General features: G+C 41.3%; 1 protein-coding gene across 1 annotated transcript in view; it reads left to right on the top strand.

Moving 5' to 3' along the window:
- LOC104590246 (uncharacterized) overlaps positions 1–14,640 on the top strand; it is a 59,880-nt gene that overhangs the window by 13,349 nt on the left and 31,891 nt on the right. The window contains exon 6 of the mRNA XM_010248823.3: positions 787–923. Coding sequence (XP_010247125.1) covers positions 787–923 — 137 coding nt within the window. The remainder of the gene's footprint in view (positions 1–786; positions 924–14,640) is intronic.

Raw genomic sequence — 14,640 nt, 5'->3', positions numbered from 1 at the left:
ATAAATTTGGGAATGCATCTTTTTACTCATAGCTTGTGCTGTTCATAATCTTCTGTGCTTCTGTGCAAACACCTTTTTAGAATTGCAATTGTGACAAGTCACTTTATTTATTTATTCATTTATTAAATTCTTCATATCAACTGAATACAATGAAATTAGCTTCAAATGCTAAAATAGCTTTTGTTTAAATATTGTAATGGACCTCAAAGTGTCTGGAGATGTGGTTTTTTTCTATTGTTTACTCCATTTACCTTAATTCAACTAAGCCCTGTATGATCTATTTGATTGCTAGATTAATCCTGGTCTTCTACTATTCACATATGTTAATGAAATAACAATTCTGTTTTTATTTTCTTTTTTCTTTAACCTGTATTGTTTTTGGTTTCCCTATCATCCCTTTGGAACCTTCAAGTTGCACAATGAGTCGCTCCTTTTACCTGTGCATTTTTGCATTCACAATTCCATTTTATCACCTATTTAGGTGCTACCCATGTGCTCCTGTATAATATGTTTCTTGATTTCCAAACTTCTATCTCAACATCCACATCTAGGATGTGTATTGCTTCTCAATTTGTTGGTTATCTATTGTTCAATTTGACAATTTTTTATTTAAGAATCGCTATTTAGAATTCTCTCTCTCGCCTGGTGTTGAATTTTATTGAATATCCAAATAGAAGTTTTGCTTTAAGACTGTGGTTTATCATTAGAATTGGTGAAAGTTGTCTTGCAATTTTCTGTTTGATCGACCTTACCTTCAACTGTTCTTCTACCCTCTTTTGCATGTAGTCTTTCTGGATGGACAACCAAACAAATAAACAGCAAAGTAAGGAGTTTATCCCATTGGATGGTGATTCTGTACCTCTATATGATCGTGGATATGCATCAGTTTTGACTTCTGCAGATGGTTCAGCTCATTCAGAAAGGTAAATTTTCTGCTTCACAGTATAAATTTTTGGTTCTTTCTATTCTACACTTAGGCTGTGTTTGGTTTCAGGGAAGATTTTGGTGAGATGGGAACAGATGGGATGGAATGGGATGAGAAAGGGAAAATGGGTGGAAATAATTCTCACCATTCAGTTTAATAGATGCATTTGCACATTTAGGTGATCTGGGGGGTGGGGAGGGGAATTGTAACACTAGATTTGTGTTCACTGCTGTGTCCCATAGCTGCCATGATTTTTTTTCCGTTTTTTTTCTTCACTCACTTGTATGTCACACCACCTCACTTACTATCACGACACTGAGCATTTATGACTTGTTATTGCTGAAAACATCTACTGTCATAGTTTCCTAATAGTCATTGCTATTCTTCACTTTCAACATCACAAAACCACCTGAATATACCCCACACACATAGTGATAGGTCTGCAACCAATCAACACTCATTTCACACTGTAACACATGTAACCCACCTATTTGAGCAACACAAATCAGACCTACACTCGTCTGTCCACTACATAGTGTTTTAAAAGCGCAAGGGCCAATTTGTGCCCGAGGCGCAAGGTGAGGCACACGCCTTTTTAAGAAAGACACCAAATTACAAAAAAAGTTAAAAAATAAAAAAAGTCAGAAAATTCAAAAAATGCCAAAAATAAAAAAAATGCAAAAAATTCAAAAAATATTAAACATAATGTTAATAAAATATAAACTTAAATTTTAAAATAAATGATTTAAAAAACCTATTATCTAAAATTAAAATACATAAACATAACATGTAAAGTGTATTCAAAATGAAAATTTAAAATTAAAAGCAAACATATAAAGCATTTTCAAGCATGAAAAACCCCAAATCTCTCTTTTTCCTTACTTGCACCGCTTCAAGTAGTTAATGTGATGTAAAACATATTGCATTTCAATGGATTTTTATCAGGACTGTTGGGATGTGGTCAAAGAAGACCTTGTTGGGGTGTTTTAGGAATTTGCAGATAAAAACACGGTGAGCTCTGGAGTCAATGCTACTTTCTTAGCCCTAATCCCAAAGAAGACAGATGCAAAGAACCCTAAGGACTATAGGCCAATTAGTCTAATGACAAGCATCTATAAAATCCTGGCTAAAGTGTTGTCATTGAGAATTCGAGTAGTACTACTCTCCATCATCAGTCAAGAACAAGGTGTTTTCGTGCAGGGAAGGCAAATAACGGATCAGATCCTAATAGCAAATGAGTGCGTGGAGGACATGAGAAAGTTAAGAACTCAAGGTTTTGTATGTAAGTTAGATTTGGAGAAGGCTTATGATCTTGTGGATTGGAGTTTTTTGCTTGAGGTCCTAGGGTGTTGTGGGTTTGGAGCTAGATGGTGCAATTGGGTGAAGGGCTGTATTAGCTCCTGCCATTACTCCGTCTTGGTTAATGGGGTGGTGAAAGATTTTTTCCCAGCTTGTAGAGGCCTTAGACAAGATGACCATCTTTCCCCCTTTCTTTTCACCCTAGTTGCAGATGTCTTCAGTGGATTAATCTCTAAGGCAGATAGGGAAGAGGAAGTTAGAGGTTGGAGGATTGGAAGGAACAATGTCCGGGTAACCCACCTACAGTTTGCCGATGATATCATAATATTTTGTGAAGGGGGTGACAGGCGGGAAGTGAGGAATCTCAAAACATTGTTACAACACTTTTGAGAATGTCTCCAATTTGAAGATAAACCTAGATAAGAGTTGTGTGGTAGGGGTTAATTTGAATGAGAGGACTCTTCAGTCTGTGGCAGATTGTTTAGGTTGTCCCATTTCTTCTTGGCCCTTGTAGTATCTAGGTCTCCCTCTAGGGGCTAACCCAAAGGAGAGTAGATTTTGGACCCCAATTCTGGAAAAGTTCGAGAAAAGATTAGCTTCTTGGAAAAAAAACTACATCTCCATAGGGGGTATAGTGACTGTATTGAGAGCTACCCTTGCAAACCTACTAGTCTATTTTCTCTCTATCTTTAGGATTCCTAATAGGGAAGCTATGAAGTTGGAGAGGATAATGAGATCTTTTCTATGGGAGCCTAGGGAGGAAAAGAAAGATCACATTGTTAAAGTTCGGCCTGCCCTAGAAGTCTGTTTTGTTTGTTAGCTGAAAAGTAAAGTAAACAGCAAGAAGAAAGTGAGGAAAGAAGGAAGAAAGAGGAAGGAGAAGAGAAAAGGTCTGGTTCGAAAATAGGAAAAAGTCAACCCTAGTTTTGGCCAGACCTGTTATTATATTATTAATGTAATTGGAAAAGACACAAGTGCCCTTATTTAAGTAAGAGGCACTCGAACTAACATAATAATACACATGAGCACTCTCAACAGGTACAAAGACCGAAATACCCCTTCACTAACACTCCCCCTCAAGCTGGTGAGTATATATCATATAATCCCAGCTTGTTACATATGTAGTCCACTCTCCCCTGACTCAAACCTTTTGTAAACAAGTCTGCCCATTGATTTCCCGTATAACATATGCAGTCTCTATCACTCCATTCAGCACCTTCTCTCTCACAAAATGACAGTCAACTTCGATGTGCTTGGTTCTTTCATGAAACACCGGATTGGAAGAGATATGAACCACTGCCTGATTGTCACAATAGAGCTTCATTGGAGTACTGATGTCATATCCTATCTCCTGTAGAAGGTTCCTTAGCCACACTAATTCACAAGCAGTATGTGCCATGGCCCTATATTCTGTTTCTGCACTGCTTCTTGCCACAACTGTTTGCTTCTTACCTTTCCACGTTACCAAGTTACCCCCCAGGAAGGTGCAATAGCCTGTGGTAGACTGCTATCAGACATAGAACCTGCCCAATCAGCATCGGTGTATCCTTCTACTTCCAGTTTTCCGCCACTTTTGTACAGCAAACCACGACCAGGAGCTCCTTTCAAGTACCTCACAATCCTTAGCACTGCATTCCAATGTGGGACCAAAGGTTTCTGCATGAACTGACTCACCACACTAACTGCAAATGAAATATCTGGCCGAGTAATGGTTAGGTAGTTTAGTTTGCCTACAAGACGTCGGTATCTGCCAGGGTCTTCAAATACTTCACCTATATCACTGCTCAACCTCGTATTTGTTTCCATAGGTGTCTCAGCTGGTTTAGTACCCAACAAACATGTTTCTTCCAGTAAATCTAGCACATATTTCCTCTGACACAAATTAATGCCATGCTTAGATCTTGCTACCTCTATGCCCAAAAAGCATTTCAATTTGCCAAGGTCCTTTGTCTGAAAGTGTTCCTGTAGGAATGTCTTCAATCTGTCAATGCCCATTTTATCATTCCCAGTCACAACGATATCATCTACATACACCACCAGTAGTATTTTGCCTGCCGGAGAGTCATGACTGAAGACAAAGTGATCAACTTGGCACTTTTTCATACCAAACTTCTTGACCACCTCATTGAACCTACCAAACCATGCTCTAGGGGACTGTTTAAGTCCATATATAGCCTTCTTAAGTCTGCATTACCTTACCATCCTCCCCCTGAGCAGCAAACCCTGGTGGTTGCTCCATGTAGACCTCCTCGAGCAAATCACCATGCAAAAAAGCATTTTTGATATCTAGTTGATGTAGAGGCCAATCATACATAGCTGCAAGGTACTCCCATAGGTTTGGGAGTACCTTTTTGCAACCAGCCGCGCCTTTAGGTGCTCAACACGACCATCTGGCAAGTACTTAACGGTATACACCCACTTACAACCGACAACCTGCTTCCTAGGAGGAAGAGTGGTGAGGTCCCAAGTGTGATTATGATGGAGGGCAGAGAGCTCTTCTTCCATAGCACGACACCACTCTGGAGAGGTAAGGGCTTCTTGGACATCCTTAGGAACAACCACTGAGGATAACAAGGAGATGAACTGGCGATGGGAGGTGGAGAGGTGAGTAAGGGAAACAAAATTGGAAATAGGGTGAAGGGTGCAGGTGCGTTTACCTTTCCGTAAGGAAATAGGAAGATCAAAGTCGGAGGCTGGTGTCAGATCTGGAGCCGGATCTGTTGACGGTGATGAAGCCGAAGGAGGCGCAGCCGGTACACGTGGGCGATGTGTATACACGTGACGGATAGGTGGACGGTCAACGGACGGTGGCACCGGAGGCAAGGACGTAGGCACGACTGGAACCAGAGGAGGAGGATCAGCCACAAGAAGGGGAAGAGGAGGAGGTGATGTGGAGGAAGCAGCATCACCGGACCCCACGAAGAACGGAGTAGACTCGAAGAAAGTAACATCAACACATACCAAAGAATGACGAGAACTGGGATGGTAACACTTGTACCCTTTCTGAGTCCGGGAATAGCCAAGGAAGATACACTTAAGGGATCGTGCATCTAACTTGTCAGTCCCGGGACCCAGATTATGGACGAAGCAGACACACCCAAATACCGGAGGAGGAAGCGGAAACGGAGACATGTTGGGGAACAAGACACTAAAAGGAGAACGACCATCAAGAATAGACGTGGGCATCCGATTAATTAAGAAACAAGAGGTGAGCATTGCATCACTCCAAAAGGGTTTGGGAACATTCATGTGGTGCATGAGTGAGCGTGCCGTTTCTACAAGATGTCGGTTCTTTCTCTCAGCAACCCCATTTTGTTGTGGGGTGTAGGTACATGAAGTTTGGTGTATAATGCCATGCTGGTCCAAGTATTCTTGAAAAGATGAAGACAAGTATTCACAGCCATTATCAGAACGGAAAATTTTAATGTGAACACCAAATTGATTGCGGGTCTCAGCATAAAATTTCTGGAAGATGGCAAATAATTCACTTATTTCTTTCATTAAATAGAGCCACGCCATTCTTGAAAAGTCATCAACAAAAATAACAAAATATCTGTGTCCATTATATGACATCACTTTATAAGGACCCCAAACATCTAAATGAATTAAAGAAAAAGGACTCGACACACGGTTATCAACCCTAGAATTAAAGGGAACACGATGGTGTTTTCCAAATTGACACAACTCACAATCTAGAACAGAAAGTTGACTCAATGAAGGGACCAAGGACTTCAGCACTTTCAGCGAAGGATGACCAAATCTACAATGCCACTGGAGAGGAGAAATAGATGACTGAAGGGCCATTGACGTTCTTCCACTACCATCAAGATAATACAGTCCACTGGCTTCATGCCCTCCACCAATCTTCATCCCCGTCTTGAGATCCTGAAAGACACACATAGAGGGGTAAAATGTAACGGAGCAATTAAGGGACTTGGTAAGCTTACTAACAGACATAAGATTAAATAGAAGCTTAGGTACACATAAAACAGAGGATAGGGACACAGGGTCTAGGTCAACATTACCAACACCACGAATAGATGATGTGGAGCCATTAGCAAGGGTAACAGATTGTGATGTTGAGCAATGAGTGAGAGATGAAAACACACCTGGAGTTCCCGTCATGTGATCGGAGGCTCCAGAGTCAATAATCCAGGGGTTGGGTGTGGATGCCAAACAAGCCATACTTGAGTGTGCAAAGGTAGCTGTGTTCTGCTGCGACGTGGATTGAACAAACCTTTCATACTCATCATGAGGAACACTCACCATCTCCTTGCCTGGACCATCTGGAGAGGTAGAAGGCATCTGGTCAGCTGACCGGTTCTCCTGTCTAAAGTTGGAACTGGTGTCACTAGTCATGGCATGGTTGGCCCACGTCGAGGGTGGACCATGTAAGTCATAGCAGTAGTTAATAGTATGTCCATCCAAACCACAATGAGTACACCTCTGTGGGCCCGAGCCACGTCCTCTACCACGAGCTCCCCCTGAATCTCTGCCTCTAGTACGACCACCACCACGGATATGTGTAGATCCACCACTACCACTCCGGTCATACACTGGACCACTACTGCCACCACGGCCAGGCTGGGCTCCTCAAGCCCCACTTCTGCCACTTTGTCCTCTCGACACTGCAAATGCTGATTTATCTGAGATGTTAGAGTTTTCCATAGATCCAATGGAAGTCCTCCGAAGACGAGCAAACACCTCTTCTAAAGATGGAAGGGCAGATCCTCCTAGTATCTGGGCTCGTATTGGTTCATACTCAGACTTCAGCCCCACCAGAAATCGAGTCACATCATGCTGCTCTCTCTGTTGCTGTTGAACCTTGACATCAGAAGTGAGAGGGTGATAGACATTTAGCTCATTACAAATATTTCTCATACTGGCATAGTACTCCTCAAGGCTCTGATTTCCCTATTGCAGACTGAAGTATTCCTGATACAGTTGATATACCCTAGTTGTATTATCCTGACCAGAATACAATTTCTTAGCATGATCCCGCACCTCTTTGGCTGTGTCAAGAAACATGAAATTCACACTGATTCTGGGTTCCATATTGTTCCACAACCATGTGATGATCTGTGCATCTTCTTGTTCCCAGTCTTCATACTCCTGAGAACTAGTGGGGGGTTTCTCCTCTCTTATGTGCTTTACCTTCTTCTTCGCCTTTAGAAAAACCTCTACAGACTTGGCCCAAGGGACATAATTCTCTCCATTCAGTTTAATGGAGGTCATTTGGACATTCAGGTAGTCAGTAGATATCATCACACTAGGTTTACTATCACTGTTATCTGCCATTGCCGAATTCCCTTATCACTGAATCCTGAGCACTACACATTGCACACTACACACAGACACTTCACCGAAATCTGCACACTGATTTCAGCAATAACAAAGGCTGAAATCCGTACTTGTAACACCACAAACCCTACTCTACAGCTACTGGAAGTTTTACCATTAAGTAAACACTACTTCCCTTTGAATCACACACAAACCAGCATAAACCCTAGCATAAACTCTAGCATACTGCAATCTGAAACCCATCATACGATCTGTACCACACCTCTCATGTGTTCCATAACAGAAAATATGCATAGAAAAACTCCTTACCTCATCGCCTGAAGGCCAACCACACGAAGGAATGAAACACCACTGCACCACACGCACCAGCCCTACATTAATTAGGGGAGGGCTTAGAAACCACAACAACCAATCACCAACGACACCACCGGAGGCATAGAAACCTCCAAGGGAAGAGGGCGATCACTCCTTTTCAGCCCTTTTCCTAGTCTCCAACCAACGACTGAGAAATCTAAGAGAAACCCTAGTTCGAATGCGCAGAAAACAGAATTCTAGCAGGTCTGATTTGTTTAATGTTGCTCTGATACCATGTTAAAGTTCAGCCTGCCTTAGAAGTCTGTTTTGTTTGTTAGCTGAAAAGTAAAGTAAACAGCAAGAAGAAAGAGAGGAAAGAAGAAGGAAGAAAGAGGAAGGAGAAGAGAAAAGGTCTGGTTCGAAAATAGGAAAAGGTCAACCCTAGTTTCGGCCAGACCTGTTATTATATTATTAATGTAATTGGAAAAGACATAAGTGCCCTTATTTAAGTAAGAGGCACTCGAACTAACATAATAGTACACATCAACACTCTCAACAGGTACAAAGACCGAAATACCCCTTCACTAACACACATAATCAATTGGGAAATAGTTTGTAGGAGTAAAGAGGAGGGTGGACTGGGATTAGGAAGGTTAGCTCTAAAGAATAAAGCTCTCTTAGGAAAGTGGTTGTGGAGGTGGCCTAGAGAAAGGGAGAGATTGTGGCATTGAATGATAGCTAGTATACATGGAAGACAGGAAAATGGATGGGATGCGAGTGTATCACGTCAAGCTACGTTGGCATCTCCTTGGAAAGCAATTTAGAGTGTCCTCCCTCAGTGTGTGTGATCACCCACTCAGATGAATTATTGGACTGTCTCAACATACCCAGGTTTTGACCCCCTCTAAGGATTTCACTGATTGGCATATCAAAAACAGCCCAATCCGATACCTAGTGCAGTATCATAATCGAGTCTAGGGTCAGGTGTAACATTTTAGTTTTGCCCATCTATCTCCAAGGTCTAGGGCAATACTGGAATTTTGGTCCGGTTCAGGGTTTCAAGAAAACTCACACTGCATGTACCTTAGGTCTCACCCTGGCAACTAAAACAAGCCACCCCAACCAACTTGGTGGTACATCAGTGTCAGCCTTGGCAGGATAAATCACCTCAGATCTATCCTACGGCTGTGAAGGTTCTAAACTAACACGAGTTTCATATGTGTCCAGTTTAAGGGTGTTACACAGAAACACACCATAATAACCTGAATCAAATGAACTTTATTTACTTACAATAAATGTCATAGTGTACATCATGCTGATTGGAGCTAAGGGCATACACTGCCTAACATCTCCCTATCACATGCACTCATATTTCAGTGGAGAGAACAAAATATTACGCCCTAGTTTTTATTTAGGTCGATCCAAAGTGGCTCCCACTGACTCTCTCAAAAGCCAGATTTAAATGGGCCCTAAATAGCTAGGCTTTTTACGATTCCTCTTGGGGAGGAATCTGATGTGGGGCCCACCAAACAGGGAGATCATCCAATGATCTTATGGACATCATGGAAATGATGTGCATTCAGCTATGGGGTGCGAAAGAGCCGCTATCGAAATAATCATGGGCCAAGTACTTATGGTCCATGTACGTAGCACATCACACATTCATACATCACATGCATGAAATAAATTGATCCAATCAATTAAAATATCTGTAAAATCCTTAATTAATTTGATTAAATCAGTATCATCCCAACAAATCCTACAATATTATCATATAACATTATCTAGATACATAGGCTGTACTGCAAAAGGAAGTTTGGCCCATGTAGCTAAATTAGGGCTGATTCAGTTTTATCATATTAAATTTAGGTTTTACAGAGGTGGGCCGAATTAAAACATGAAGTGGGCCATCATCTCTTTGGCCTGAATCGAATTAGGGTTAGAAAAACCAACCCCATCGAACCAACAATTCAGTCCATAGAGTTTGGACCAAATCTAGTGTAAATCGGCCCAAGTTTTGGTGTCCAGTTTAAGATTTAATTCAAGAATAATGATTGAAAAATAAATTAATTCAAGATAATCAAATTCTCAAGAAACTAAAATCAGAGGGCTGCACTGTGATTTTCTTGGATATCCTGCAAACTTGCAAAGAACAGTTAATCGCAGATTGCTGAATCAATATTTGCAAAATCACAGATTGCAGAACTTGTTTCTGCGAAAATTTCTTCTCCTCTATTGCGCGTTCCAGCAATCTCCAAATGGAAAAAAACTAGAAAAACCTATTTTTTCTATTATTACATCACATCGAATTCCTATACAATTTGTCTAAAAATAAAAAAAATTATTTACAGATCAGAATTGAATAGAAGAAAAATCACAAGGTGTGCCATTCTTGGCACCATAAAGATTCGATCTTCCATCACATGTGCAGCCCAAAAATTCAAGAAAAATTCATAGAACAATTCTATAAATTTCAAAGAATAATAAAGATTTATTTTCCAGATCATCTGCCCATAATTTGGGAACCAATTCCCAGAAAAAGCGTTAACAACGCAAATCGGGTAGAACGCCTTCTGCCCATTTGCGCAGATTTAGATCTGTTGTAATTTGGTTCAAGACTTGAACCTGGCACTGATACCATTGAAGGGATCGGAGATCCAACATATGGATGGCTGAACCCTGCATGAAGGTTGGGAAAAATTTCAAAAATTTCTTTACTCCCATCTGAGAATCCTATTCCCAATTTAGAAAACTGCACTTTTAAGGTTCGTTCTTGTAACCAAACCGGACCAAATCTGAAACCAAGTTAGAGGAGTGATATACCTGATACGGAATCCACACAAGAATGCTCCTCCCAACGTACGTGTTCACGCCCAAAGAGAGTACAAAATCCTCCCTCCATTGAAGATGACACTACACTGCTTCCCACTATCTTAACCCACTGCTTCCAACCGAACCTAGAAGGTGAATTATAAGGAACAAGAAAGGAGGAAATTTGTTCATTTTTAAGGGTGGAAATAGCAAAGAGGCCTGGAAATTGATCTTTTAAATAGGAGTTCCCAACCCGCACATGTTCCCGGAATTTAATGAGATTACCTGTGTGTAAGTCATACCTGACCCATGGATAGAACAAGGGCAAGATGTCTTGAATAGCTTTCCAAGGAGAAGCTCTTGTAGTCCTTGCTAAGATTCCAAAGTCCCATCCATTGTCTGCCAGCCCATGTATACTTCCCACTATCTTAACCCACAGTCTTTCTTTCGCCAATGAGAATCTCCACAGCCATTTCCCCAATAGTGCTAAGTTCCTAACCCTTATATTCCCAAAACCCAAACCCCCATCCTTCTTACATCCACATACCACATCCCATCTAACCCTATGATCCTTCTTCTCCGCTCCCGACTCCCAAAGAAAGTCTCTCATTAGTTTTTCCAGCCTACTAGCCACCTTAGCCGGAATCTTAAAAACTGATAGGAAATAAACAGGAAGGTTGGCAAGAGTAGACCTTATCAAAGTGATCCTCCCTCCGAGAGAGAAATAATTCTTCTTCCAGTTGGCATGTCTTTTCTCAAACCTCTCCACAACAGGGGCCCAAAATTCACCTTTCTATGGATTATTGTATTCCAACTTGTTAGTGTTCACTTCCTATCTTCGACCATTGTATTCCTCTGCCTTCCACCTCCACTTACATCGTTAGGCTCCTGGCTCTGTGCTGCTGCTGGAGAAGTGCGTTGACTTGAAGCAGAGCCATCCAACCCTTGGTTGAGGTCATAGACCTCTCGTTTACTAGTCAATTGTATAATCATTCTTCTTCTTACCATAGTTTTCAAGGTGCCAAGGCGAGGCTAGGCGACCAAGGGGCACTTGGGTGCCTAGGCGCTGAAATCAGAAAAAGTAATCCTATGTGTTTCTACCCTAAATGAGCTAGTTATTTGGTTTGATACATTAACCTACAAACCTCTAAACTAAATTTTCTACTTATGATTCTTGTAGTTGTGCTTAAAGCATGCAACACAGAATATTAGAAATAGAAATTTGGACTTAAAGGAAGAACTGAAGAGGGCATAGCCCGTGTTTGACCAAGAAAAGAAAAAGAACTTGAGGAGAAAACTGGGAGGCAGAGCCCTGTTTTAGACCAGAAAAAGAAAAAGAACAAGGGGCTCCACTGCTGTTTTAGACCAAGAAAAACTAGGGAAACACTAAATAAAAGAAGAAAATGAAAAGAAGGGGGCAGAGCCCCTGTTTCAGATCACCAGTGAAGAGGAAGAAGTGATGAAGAAATTCAGAGAAGTGAAGAAGAAAAGGGGGCAGAACCCCTGTTCCAGATTACCATCGAGGAGGACAAAAGTGCAGGTGAAAGGGTGAAAAGTTTGCAGGAAAATGAAGAAGAAATGAAGGGGATGGAGCCCCTGTTAGATTAAAAAAACATATGCAACAAACGTATGGAAAAGACAAAAAAAACAGGAAGAACCAGCATTTCAGCAACAGTTGGAGTTGAACTGTGTGTGAAACGTACCTGACCTGGCAACTCTCCCTCTTCTATTCAGTTCTGCCATGAAAATAAAACCCTAAAAAGACAACACTCTTCTTCTTATAAAAAGAGTGATAATGTGTGATAGGTTCTATTGTAATAACAAAAACTAACCAATAAAAACTATTTGCAGCAAAAGAAAAGTAAAAAACAATATAAAAATATTAAAGGATCAATGTATTAAGGGATGTATTAATGTGTCTTGCATCTAGTCTAGGCTTGCGCCTTGGAGTTAAGCGCCTACCTAGCCGCCTAGGCGTGCGCCTTGTACAAACTTTGCATGGCGTTTGGGTGAGGCGAAGTTTGAAAACTGCTTAGTCGCCTAGGTGTCACCTTGACAACTATGATTCTTACCTTGCCAATCTTCGTCATCTTCTGTCGTGATAATCTTCTTCCCTGCTTCATATCTTGTCACCAACCACACCCATTTGTCTGACGAACTATCCAAAGCCAAAACTTTCTTTTTGCCTTTTTTTTCTACTCCTTAGATTCAAACCCAGGACAAGTTTTCCAAATATACATCTCGTTATCTCATCTATTTGTGCCGGTTGGGCTTCTTAAAGTCCTGATTGAGATTTTTCAAACGGTGAACCCCACCACTAGTTTCTCTCGACTGACCACCACCTGTCTCCTTATACTCCTCCAGATGGACCACATCCGCCCTTCCACAGTTCCACCTAGATTCGAGTTGGCCACATAACCAACATTTGAGTCCTCCATCACTACCTCATTCTTTTCTTCTTCCTCTTCTCCCTTAGACTGCCTCTTCGACTCCCTCTCCTCTCATGCCTCCTCCTTTTGTTGCCTGAGGTCTTTGTTCCTGAACCCACCCCATCTCCCTTCTTCCCTTCCCTCTTCTACCTTCTATTTTTTCATCATTTCCTCCCTTTCCCCAAAAAATCTAATCCTCCCCTTCTACTATCAATTATAACAGATATCTTTCTCCTGCGAACGTTAGACTCATATACTATGAGGGATAACAGAGGTATCCGCTACCTCGATTGATATCCTTGCCATGTTTAGCTTCTCCCAACATTGGCTTTTGTCGTCGTATTTCGAAAATATACCTTACCTATTTCCCATCCCTTCAAAAGTTAATATACTCCACACATGCAACAGTATTTCTGACGACCCCAATCCAAACTGCCCATCTCCTATCTCTAGACACATTGCCTGTCTCTAGGAACCACCAGTCAAGTCGTAGGTTCAAGCTTTTCTTCCTTGTGCTCTCATACTCCAATACCCACTTTGCTGCTTGCCTGCTACGAAACATAAAGGGTAATAATTAAATATAGAAATAAGAGGTCATGGATTCGAGTCTTACTAAACACATTTGACTCATCAAAAAACATAAAGAGTAACAACTCCCTGTTCAGCTTTCTCACTCCCATAATACTCTTTTCCCCATTCTACACCTGCCCAGACTTCAATCTTCTTGACCTCCATCTCTCCTCCAACTATCCTTTCTACCAAGGTAGCGTACAACACTTTCATCCTTTCCTGTAGCTTGTTTCTAATTTTCTCTCCACTACTGTCCTTTGACTCCAAATTGGGATTTTGGTTTCATCCTTTCCTGTAGCTTGCTTCCTTCTTTAAGTTCCTTGGGCTTTCCCTGTTAAGGAAGTTTGGACTAGGCCTGTTCCCCCTAAAATTACTGTTTTTTGTTGGGAATTGTTTCATGGGAAAATTAATACTTTGGACAGTTTGCAGAAGGAAAGGCCTTTCTTGTGCTTATCCCCAAACTGGTGTATTATTTGCAAATCTAATGGTGAGCACTATTACCATTTACCAATATCCCGCCTTTTTTCTATAGCTATTAGGAATTGGATTTTTTCCTTGTTTGGGTGCGGGTGGACTCTACCAGTTGTTTGTTTGCTATAGCTGTTTGCTTTGTCTTTGTTTGACCCACAAAAAGAGGGAGAATTATGTGGAAATGTATTAGAGCTGTCTCTCTTTGGACAATTTGGGAAGAAAGGAATGGCGGAATTTTTCAAGAAAATGAAAGGAGCTTTTCAGAAGTCAAGGATTGTATTATAACAAGGGCATACACTGGTTGAAAACACTACTTATTCCACTTTTTCTTTTGATGCTCTTTGGAGGAGTTGGTCAACTGTGGCATATAACTCCTCTTGTATTGAAGGGCTACTGTTTCTTAGGCTCCTCCCCTTGAAGGTTTTGACAAGCTGAATTTCGATGGTAGTCAGGGTAACCTAGGCCTGTTTGGTATAAGAGTTTTGAGAGACAAGGACAGCAATATTGTAGCCTTGCTGCCTTATTCTCTGGCTCAGTGGG

Source organism: Nelumbo nucifera, chromosome 8 (assembly GCF_055504915.1).
Source record: "Nelumbo nucifera cultivar China Antique chromosome 8, China Antique-T2T, whole genome shotgun sequence".
NCBI lineage: Eukaryota > Viridiplantae > Streptophyta > Magnoliopsida > Proteales > Nelumbonaceae > Nelumbo > Nelumbo nucifera.
This window is presented reverse-complemented; position numbering and strand designations above follow the sequence as displayed.